Raw genomic sequence first — 10,731 nt, forward strand, 5'->3', positions numbered from 1 at the left:
CGAAAGGGACAACGAGATGATTAATAAGTGTGGCTGAAAGGAACAAAACTGAAACAAAGTGATATAATTAAGAAACTAGTATTTTTTTTAAAAAGAAAAACAAGAGTTTCTTTTTATTTTGTGGAGGGGAAATATTAAAATTGGCCAATGAAGAGAAATTTTATTTTTCAATAATTATTTTTATATATAAGTTGCTCACATTAATTTTTTTCAATTATTTTATATAAATACTAAAATTGACCAATAATAAACATTTTTTTGAATCGGGGTTTCACAAAACTGATTCTAATTCTTTAGTTCGAATGATACTGGACGGTTCAATTAGATTTTATAGTTTTATTTTGGTTTTGACCACCTATAATTTTATTAAATCGATCAGATCAAATTCAGTGTTCTTGATTCAGTGTTTAAACTTTTTTTTTTTAATGTTGTTGGAGGCTTTTTGAGTCGGGGCTTTTTGGCCCATTCATGTGGCGGGGCTATATTAACTTCCATAAATTGACAATTCTATAGTTGTTTTACTATTAAGTGAGTTAATAGTCTCTTTATACTATCATTTGGTTTTGTGTTAAGACATGGATATATGTTAAGACATGGATTTCATATCTTCTCACTGCAGGATAAGTGTGGGTGTAAAAGATTATATACATGGTGGGATTGAAATTGAACACCAAGTTGTGTACAATTAAAATAGACATCAAAATCAAACCATCAAAATATTGGAAAGAAGAAAAAAAGAAATTAAAAATTTTATTATAATATCTTTTGCTTAGCTAGAAAACATAATACTTTTTATTATTAATTTGGGGTGGATACATAATACAAACCATACAATAAAATAAACTAGCGGGTGGTAAATTGTAAACAAATATCCACCTCTGCCTTCTAATTGAGAACACAATAAAATGCCTCATACCACAACTCAAATGGCAGGACCATCTTAAAATAAGCCCTTCTCATTTGTCTCTATAACTCACTCCTATATATCAATATATTATTTGATATATTTTTTCTATTATATTTTTTCCTATAATTCCTTAATTTTAACTACCCAACACACCCAATAAAAAAGTATTATTGGTTTGATAATATTTTAACTACGTATCCTTAGATGCCATCGAATCAAAACTAATGCATCGAATTCCATCAGAATTGAACGCCGGAGAACGTCTGGCCAAAAGACCATCCTTCTGGCACAACATCATTCGCGACCACGGTGCGACCATCACTCGAAGTGACCTTAAAGGATAGACACTGTCCATCAAGGTTAGAGTTGCTTTGCCAATTTTGACCCCAGTTTCTTGACATTGGTTCCCAATTAGTTTTTGAACCTTTGATGGAAACCGCAGTAACATCACCAGCACCTCCAACGTTGGTAATTAGTACTAGGTTGAAGTATGAATGACCATTGATTGTGAATCTTATGCCTCCTTTCTTTTGGCATGGAACCCTATCCATTATCAACAATTAAAATAGAAACAAAAAGAGAGAATCAAATAAAGTTGCAAAAATAAGATAATATAAAACAAATTAATACCGTCACCATAACCGTGGAATATATTCATAACCGTGGAATATATTCCTAGAATAAGAACTTGTTAAATATATTTTGTTTTTTTATTTTTCAAAAATAGAAACATATCTAGTCTTCTAATCTTTTTTTATTTTTTTTTGGATAAAAATGAAATTTAGAATCCTTTAGCGGTGGGAGAAAAACATTTTAATTTTATTTTATTTTTCCTTTTTTTAAGAAACTATTGAAACTTCAATTTTAAAACGATAAGAATTTCTTCAATTTAATCAATTTAATCAGAAAGTCTAGGTTTGAATCTAACCCTAAACAAACACAATAATAATTTTTTTGCAATTTTTTTTTTGTTATTTATTGTAGTATTCTTTTCTCAAACTTTTTTTTGCAATTTTGTTTGTTATTTATTGTATTTTTTTCGTTTAAGAGATCAGTTTATACAGATACATGGATTAAAAATTATTCGATTTATATAAAAAAGAAAAATAAATTTTGAAAAGATGAACAAAAAAGTGTAATTAAAATATTATAATTTGAAATTGAGAAAATTGAAGTACCTTTTGTAAGCAACAGGAACAATTCCAGCTTTGTATTGAGCAATTTGTTGGAAAACAGGTTGAGAGAGATCAAAATGGTGAAGGGGAGGGTTACACCATCCACCTGCATTATTTGGGAGTGCATTGTTTGGTGGACAAAAATTTGTTGCAGTGACAACAATTGAATTTGGAAGACACCATCTTTGGTCATTAACACACTTTATCTCAAAACATGCTCCACAGCTTAATCCACCGTTGAACAAAGCAGTGCTCAAAGCTGCAGTGTTGGTTCCATAGCCTTGGCTATACAAGTTCCCATATCCACATGCTCCACCTAAAATTAACCACAATTACAAAATTATATTACATATAATTATATAATACGTGTAAGTGAGATGTCGCAGGTTCGAAACTGCACCACTGCAGTTCTGTTATATTTACATAAGCTAGTTTAACGGGACCAGTTAAAGGTTAGTTACTAACCCATTGTGCCAGAGGCATCACCTCCTCCATAGAAGGTAGCATGAGCATCAATCCAACCATCATTGGAACAATAGACACATGATGCTAGAGAGAGAAATCCAACAAGGAGGAGTTTCAAAAGAGCCATTGATATTGAATGAATAGCTCAACTGAGAGGTGGAGGAAAATGTGAATGGTGAGGAAAAGAAGAAGAGAATGTGATGGGATTAAATAGATGAAGGTTGGAAGGGAGCAAAGAGTATTTTGGTTTAATTGCATAGTTGTTATGTGGGGACCAGATACCGCCGAGGATAGTAATTTCGTAAACCATGTGCTTTTCATTAATTTTTTTCTCTTGTTCATTTTGCTGAACGATTGACACGTGTGATCACAAAGTTGGAATAGAACTTGTTAGAGAAACTACAACTTTAAAATGAATTAAAAAATAGTAAAAGCAAATATTAAACTCAACACATTACTAGTTAAATGGGAAAATGGGTATTTAAATGGGAAAATGGGTATAATGTTTTGAAGCCTAAGAGTAAAGACGGTAAGGATTTAGGAATTTTCGGATAGTTAATCTAATGTTTTGTTTTTGAATAAGGGGATATGGAGGTTTTTTTTAAGGTGCTAGGTATGTGGTATGATATTTTTGTAGTTATGTATAGTTAGGGTGCAAAACAGTTTTCAGTCTGTCGGGCATGTCTGTTTTATCCGTACTATTTTACAGGGCCGGCCCAACACATCTCTAGGCCTTAGGCAAAATTTAAAATAAAATATTTTAATATTGTAAAAAATTCTAAAATTAATATAATTTAGATGTTTTAAAGTGTAAAATATTAAATTATTATAATTAATTTTATTTTACTTAATAATAAAATTAACTCATTTAAACACTCTTCTCATTATTTAAAAAAATCATAGTTAAAAAACAATGTCACACTTATAAAAAAAATTAGATATCAAGTGCCCTATTATACTTGTGATTTTTAAAATAACAAATCAAACAATAATATATATATGATGAATGATAAATGTTTGTTATTATTATATATTCAAAATAGGTGTTAGTATTTAAGGAAAAAACTTACCTATATTCATTAGGTGGTTTATGATATTTGTCAATGAAAATGTAATAAGTGTGCTTTAATATTATTTAAGCAGTGAAAATAGAAAAAATTTATATATGGATAAAAGAAAATTATACACTTATCATATTTTCATATTAGAAAATAATACTTATCATATTTTCATATTAGAAAATAATACAAATCACGCCTAAGAAATAGTATCTATCTATTCTCCATTATTTAATTGATTTATAATATAATTTAAAAATTTATTTTAAAAAATCAATTAAATAAAACTATATAAATATGAAATGAAGATGTGAGGCCCTAGGCGGTAGCCTTGGTGGCCTACCCCTAGGGCCGGCCCTGCTATTTTATAAGGTCGGACAAGGTTTTAGACGTGCTCCCTTAAATATTTTTGTTCCGTCCCATCCCATTTTTTCGTGGGCTTTTGCGAGCATGAGCTTTTTCATACAATTTTACTACTTTTACGTCTAAAATGTACAATGTGTGCAGGCCTTCCCCGCCCTGCTCTCACTTTTTTGTGGAGCGGGAAAAGATTTTAAACTCGCACTCTCAAATATGTTCGCCTCACCCCGTCCTTTTTTTGCGAGCTTTTGCGGGGCGGACCTAAATGGAACGAACATGCCCGTTTGTCACCCCTATGTATAGTGCTTTAGTCATTTTATTTTTTAACGGCTGAAGGAATTGAAGTTCCGATCTACTTCAATTTAGTGGAATATGTGACTTTTTTTTATCCAAAGAGGACGACTTTTCTTATTGATTTGTGGATGGTACCCTTAAAATAGTATGGTTATGCCTTCAGACTTCCTTCAAAAATGATTCTTGATTAGGACATATTCCCCTAAACTTTAAGTTTTATGGTCTATTTTCTAACTCAATTCAATTAGATGCGTAACGCCCGTATTTATTATTTCGTGTTTTATTTTATTGTTTGTGAATTATGTGGATTAAGTGTGTTTATAAGTGCTTATGTGATATTTGTGATATTTATTGAGTATTAATAGTAAATAGCATAAGTTAGTAAGTGTTATTAGTTATTGGGCCTATGTTGGCATTAGTAAGTGAGTGGTCTTAATTAGAGCCCATTAGTAATTGAGGTTTAGTAAGGGTTTAATCAAAACAAGATAATTTAGAGGAATTGAGAATTAGAGCTCATTTGGCAAAGTTGTGAAAGAAGAGAGAAGAGAAGAGGAGAATCTCAAGGTTGAAGATAGAGTTGGCTTCAATTCAAAACCTAAAGTAAGAGTGGGATTCTTTCATGCTAAAGGGATGTATGATGATGTTTAGGGTGGGTTTAGATGATATGTTAAGCCATGGATTGTGTGTTATAGAAACCCTAAGTTTGTGATGAGGTTTCATGAAATATATGATTGAAAGCATGTTTTTATGGATGATTCATGACGAATAATGATTGCTGATGCCTTTGTATGTGTTTAATTGATGTTTAGAATGGTTTTGAGTGGTGGATGTGAGGTTTCACAGTTCTGTCACGAAGGTGATTTTTCTGCATAATCGAGCGTCCGCTAAACGGGCTTAGGCTCGCTAAGCGGGTGCTGTTTGTTTTTGAAAATTAAAGAGAGCTCGCTAAGCGGAGCTCAGTTTTTGTTCGCTACTGTTTTTAGCCGCTTGAAGCGAGGTTATTAAAATTGAATTTTCATAAGCGCGCTTGAAGTCCGCTAAGCGGACGTTGCTGTGTAAAACTTGTTCAAACTTTGAATTGATGTATCTTTTGATCTGTGACCCCGTTTTAAATGTCGTTTGAACTTGCATGATGCTCTAATTGATGTATTTTAATGAATATGATTGAAAACCTTTTGGAAAACCTTTTGATGTTTTTCTTGAAATAAACCGTTTGATGTTTAATGGATGTGAGTTTCCTCCGTATTACTTGCTATGTATCTATATATATGTGAGCATGTGTATAATTTGTTTTACGATGTAAATGTGACGCCTCAGATGCGATGTATGTTTTGAGATTTTCTACTATGATTTTCCTGTATATTTGCGGGGTAGATTTGGGGTGTTACAAGATGGGCTAGTAGAAAAGATCAATAGGGTGGATAAGGTGGACCTAGTTTGGAATTACATGTCGAGAAAACATTTCTTTCTTAAAAAGTTACCTTTATTTAAAAATCTTCTCTCTATGCTCTGAGATGTTACTCTCTCTCAAGAGAGAGAGAGAGAGAGAGAGAGAGAGAGAGAGAGAGAGAGAGAGAGAGAGAGAGAGAGATGAGTGTGTATCTAGAAGCATACAAGAGAAATTTTTTTCTGTTGTTTATGTATAACATATTCAGTTTGTTTGTTCCTTCTGTCTCTTTCAGTGGTTAAGTTGACAGATAGTTCTTCCTAGTGACAATATGCTATTTTATTAGTCTTCCTTTATTTAAGTGGTAAGTTCAAGTCTAGGGGTGATTTTACTGTGATCTAGAATAGAGTAGTCTTGACTATTTAGAGAACCCGTAATGATCTTTTTTAATGGTTTCAGAAATTGTGAAAGAGATAAATGAAAAGAGTATTTTTTACATGAAAATAGTTTCAAGTTAGATCAAGGGTAAATTCATGCATGTATTCTTACTTTAGAACTCTATCATCTACCTTAATCGATAAATAATCAAGTGTTTTTTTTATTCTAAGGTAGATTTTATTATGTGATTTTGTTATTCTCTTTATAGATTTTGATTTGTGGACGGTAGTTTTTGAGATATAAAGAGGAGAAGTATTCATATTTTTAATTGTTATTCTTAATTGTTATTTTTATTTGTAACACATGTAAAAAAATAATAAATTTTATTATTTTTAGAGTGAAGACCCATTTTGGTCCCTCACAAAAACTACAGAACCCAAATTAGTCCTCCACAAAAAAAAAGGACCCGATTTAATCCCTTACAAAATATAACCGGGTCATATTAGTCTTTCTGTAAATATTTTTTTCAAACCGGTTTTTTCTTCTACTTTTAAACCGTGACTGGACCGCCAAGCCGTATTTTATTTTTCATTTTTTAAAAACTAAATTGATTTTTATTTTTAATTTCGATTTTATTTTTAAACAATTCAGATTTTAAAATACAAAAGAAGATAAGATTTGTTCTGAAAAGAAATCGAACTCAAGACGTTTAGGTCACATCCTATGCCTTTACCACTATGCCAACGTACACTAGTGACAAATAATTCGCATGTTTATAGTAATATTAAACAATTCTAAATATAAAATATATAATATAAAATTTGTACCCATGAGGTCTCAAACTCAAGTCCCTTCAAATTTAATGATAGTTACTTCACTATAAATATGAAAAGTGATCTAAGAGCGGGTGAATCAGTTAGATTAATCGGTATTAGTGAATTTTTCTCGATTGTGAATGTTAGCAATGTTGTTCTATTTTTTTCGAAATTGTTATAATAGTTTCAAAAAAATCAAAACATTGTTAACATTCATTATCGAGAAAAATTCACTAATATCAATTAATCTAATTCATGCAACCCCTCTTAGATTACTTTTCATATTTACAATAAAGTGACTACTATTTAATTTGAAGGGACTTGGGTTTGAGACCCCCTAGGTACCAAAATTTATGTTTTTTGTTTTAAATTCATAATTGTTTAATATTACTATAAATCATGACAATTATTTGTCATCAATGTATGTTGACATAGTGGTAAAGGCATATGAGTGACCTAAATGTCTTGAGTTTGATTCCTTCTTAGAACAAATCTCATCTTTTTTTATATTTTAAAATCTGAATTGTTTAAAAATAAAATCGAAATTAAAAATAAAACTCAATTTAGTATTTAAAAAATGAAAAATAAAAAATAAAATACGACTTGGCGGTCCAGTCACGGTTTAAAAGTAGAAGAAAAAACCGGTTTGAAAAAAATATTTACAGAAAGACTAATATGACCCGGTTATATTTTGTAAGGGATTAAATCGGGTCCTTTTTTTTGTGGAGGACTAATTTGGGTTCTGAAGTTTTTGTGAGGGACCAAAATGGGTCTTCACTCTTATTTTTAAAAAATAATTTCTTTTTTCAATATTTTAAATTAATTATTTGTTTGTTTAATAAAAAACGCCAATGCTTTTCTAAAAGCTTGTTTAGATAAAAAAAATGTCATTATATATATATATATATATATATATATATATATATATATATATATATATATATATATATATATATATATATATATATATATATATATATATATATATATATATATATATATATATATATATATATATATATATTATAGATCATCATAAAACATTTACGGTTTCACAAATGATTTAAACTACAAAAATATTATTTTAAATACAAAATATTAATAAACTTAAAATAAATATAAATATTTTTTTAGTCTCTTTATTTTTTAAAGAAAATAAAATTTAATTCTTCATTTTAAAATTAATTTTTAAATTCTCAATTTTATCAATAATACAACAAATTGTTCAAAACAAAATAATGATTTTACACTAAACTACGAATTCAAAAACACATTTTTCACTATGATTTTACAAGTGCCAATTAGTCTAAGGCTTTGTTTGCGAGTTTGGGGGGAAGGGATGAGAGGGTTTTGAAAAATATGAAGGATAGGGTGAAAAGAATAGAAAGATTTTGACTATGAGGATTTTGGAGGGTTTGATTCTATTAATAACACAAAAAATTTCCTAAAATGGCGGAACTCAAAAATTGTACTGAAGAATGGTTTTGGAGGGTTTTGGAGGGCTTACATAAAACTTTCAAATATTTTATAGGTTCTTATAGTGTTGTGAAAATTATTAATTTAGTAATGATAACTAGTCAGAGACCCGTGCTGTCGCCCGGGTGCATTATTTGTGGTGTAGTATTTTTTGAACGATACAAAAAATGTGAAGTAAAAAAGTTTGAATAAATTGCATATATAAAATGGAAATTAACCATTTAAAAAAATTTACTAATAAGATATTAATGGTATGAAATGGTATGAAAATTAGGTTCTAAGTTAAAATAATGATACATAAAAAAGGTTTAAGATATGTCAAGAACACAATCGCCAAATAGGGCCAAGTATCGAGAACAGGTAAGCTTAACAACTATTTCATAGTCAATTTCACCATGCTTTGCAATTCCAGCAGCGTAGATTTAGAGGACGGGTAATTTAATTATGATATTGTGTAAATAACTAAAAAAAATTCAACAGTAATCATATAGATTTAATTATACTAAATAATCATACACAAAAAAGAAAAATATAATTATGAGATGAAAAAATAATGATTGATTAAACTAAAATAAATATTGTCTTGTTAGTGACCCGTGAGATAAATACATTTTTAATGTTATTAAAATTAAAAAATATATTATAATATTATGCAATTGATATGGTATAAAATTATTTAAATATAAATAAATTTAAAGTAAATTACTTAATTATTAAATAATTATACAAAGAAAAAAATTGATCCATGAGATAGAAAGAGAATAAAAAGAATTTTAATATTTAAAAAATAAATAAAATATGTATTCTGTTGATAGTGACCCGTAAAATACAGTTTAATAACATGTAAAGTTATTTAATATTGTATAAAATATGTTTAGAAACATATAAATTTAAAATGAATGATTTAATTATAAATGAATAATAATCATAAAAATTCAACAATATTAAATAACCATATAAAAAAAGAACATGTGAGTTGGAAAAAAATGAAAAACCGAGAACATATTATCAATTAATTAAAAAACACAATAAATCTTTGAATTTATTATGATATATTGTTTTTATTTTATACTAAAATATTTAATTATAACATTGAATGAGGAGTTATTTGTTTTAATTTTGGTGGTTTATGACACATTAAATTTGTACAAAACCGAAATGATAAAATCGTGTGATAAAAAACCGAGATATTAAGTTTCCATTAAAAAAGGCAAAGCATGATTAAATATTTGACAAATTAACTAAACTATTTTAATAATTTACACAAAGTAAAAACTTTAAAAACAAAACAAAATTATTTTATTAAGATATTATTTTTATACAATAGGGAATTAGGGAATTCATAGCATGACTAATAATAAAAAAAGAATAATATGGAATTGATAGTGACATAGTATAAGTTAGAATATATAGTTACAAAAAATAATAATACAAAAAATAATATTGAATCTCTAGCAAAGTATCGTTGGCGGCCGTTGGAGTTACAATTCATTCTTTTTTTTTGGTTTGCTATTTTGACGTTTGATTATGTGGTTTCCATTCCATGGGTGACACCAATGTTCCTTTCGGCAAGAAAGTATTTACTTGATGATGAATTTGGTCAGGTCCAAATAGCTAGGAGATTAAGTGTCCTCTTTAATTTGGCCTATGATGATAAGTTCCCGAAAGCAACCAAGTTAAAGCAAGGTTACTATGAAAACAATGAAATGACATTTGTTTATTTGTTTTCAATAAGTGAATGTTTTATATGCTTTGCAATCCATCTATTTCCATGAAAAAGAAACCACATCATAATTCTAGTTCATATTACAGTCATGTGGAATTGATGAATAACTACACCATCATCAATTCGCCAAGTATCTCTCCAATTAAGTGCTGGTGAACTATAGATATCAAAATTGCTATTATAAATAAAACATCTATTCTGATCTCTTGTATAGAAATCTTTTTTGAAAGAAGTATAAAATCAGCAACGTATCGGGAAATGAACCTGGTTTTAAAGTTTTCGGTTAAATCTCTTCAATTGATTCATTCTTATAATGATTTCTCGAACAAAATCCTTTCATAAATGAGCTGCTACGTGTTTGTATTAAGCGGTGGTTTTGCGTTTTTGACTTTTAAGTAGTTTGTGTAACAAACTAAAAGGATGCATAAATCTTTAGCAAAGATGCAAACTATGCACAAATTCCTTCTATGCAAAGATTATAACCATACCAGACTTCAACAATACTCATGTCCATTATCAAGATGATGTAGTTTAGATGCAAAAAATCCAGTATCTCAGCATACAACATGATAATAGAAAGCTAACATGAGAAATTCCACTTCACAAAAAAGTGAGGGATTACAAAAGTGTTTATAAAATACCAAAACTTCACCACAAGCATAGATCATGAGAAGTGATAATAGTACAACT

At 28.9% G+C, this 10,731-nt stretch overlaps 1 protein-coding gene across 1 annotated transcript; it reads right to left on the reverse strand.

The window, feature by feature from the left end:
* Positions 1–763: 763 nt before the first annotated feature.
* LOC131637365 (expansin-A15-like) lies at positions 764–2,734 on the reverse strand. The gene is made up of 3 exons (XM_058907962.1): positions 2,548–2,734; positions 2,086–2,398; positions 764–1,450 (listed from the first exon to the last, which is right to left on the reverse strand). Exons 1-3 carry the CDS (start codon positions 2,672–2,674, stop codon positions 1,147–1,149), a joined length of 744 nt encoding a protein of 247 aa, XP_058763945.1. The 5' UTR covers positions 2,675–2,734; the 3' UTR covers positions 764–1,146.
* Between the last annotated feature and the right edge of the window lie 7,997 nt (positions 2,735–10,731).

Source organism: Vicia villosa, unplaced genomic scaffold (genome assembly GCF_029867415.1).
Source record: "Vicia villosa cultivar HV-30 ecotype Madison, WI unplaced genomic scaffold, Vvil1.0 ctg.001973F_1_1, whole genome shotgun sequence".
In the NCBI taxonomy this organism is placed as follows: Eukaryota; Viridiplantae; Streptophyta; class Magnoliopsida; order Fabales; family Fabaceae; genus Vicia; species Vicia villosa.

What these genes read in the sequence shown, in the direction of transcription:
- LOC131637365 (XM_058907962.1), bottom strand. Translation starts at nt 2,674, where the DNA reads ATGGCTCTTTTGAAACTCCTCCTTGTTGGATTTCTCTCTCTAGCATCA. An exon ending in TGATGCCTCTGGCACAATGG is followed by an intron (nt 2,399 to 2,547) that starts GTTAGTAACTAA and finishes GGTTAATTTTAG; the next exon opens with GTGGAGCATGTGGATATGGG. An exon ending in GTTCCTGTTGCTTACAAAAG is followed by an intron (nt 1,451 to 2,085) that starts GTACTTCAATTT and finishes GATAATGGATAG; the next exon opens with GGTTCCATGCCAAAAGAAAG.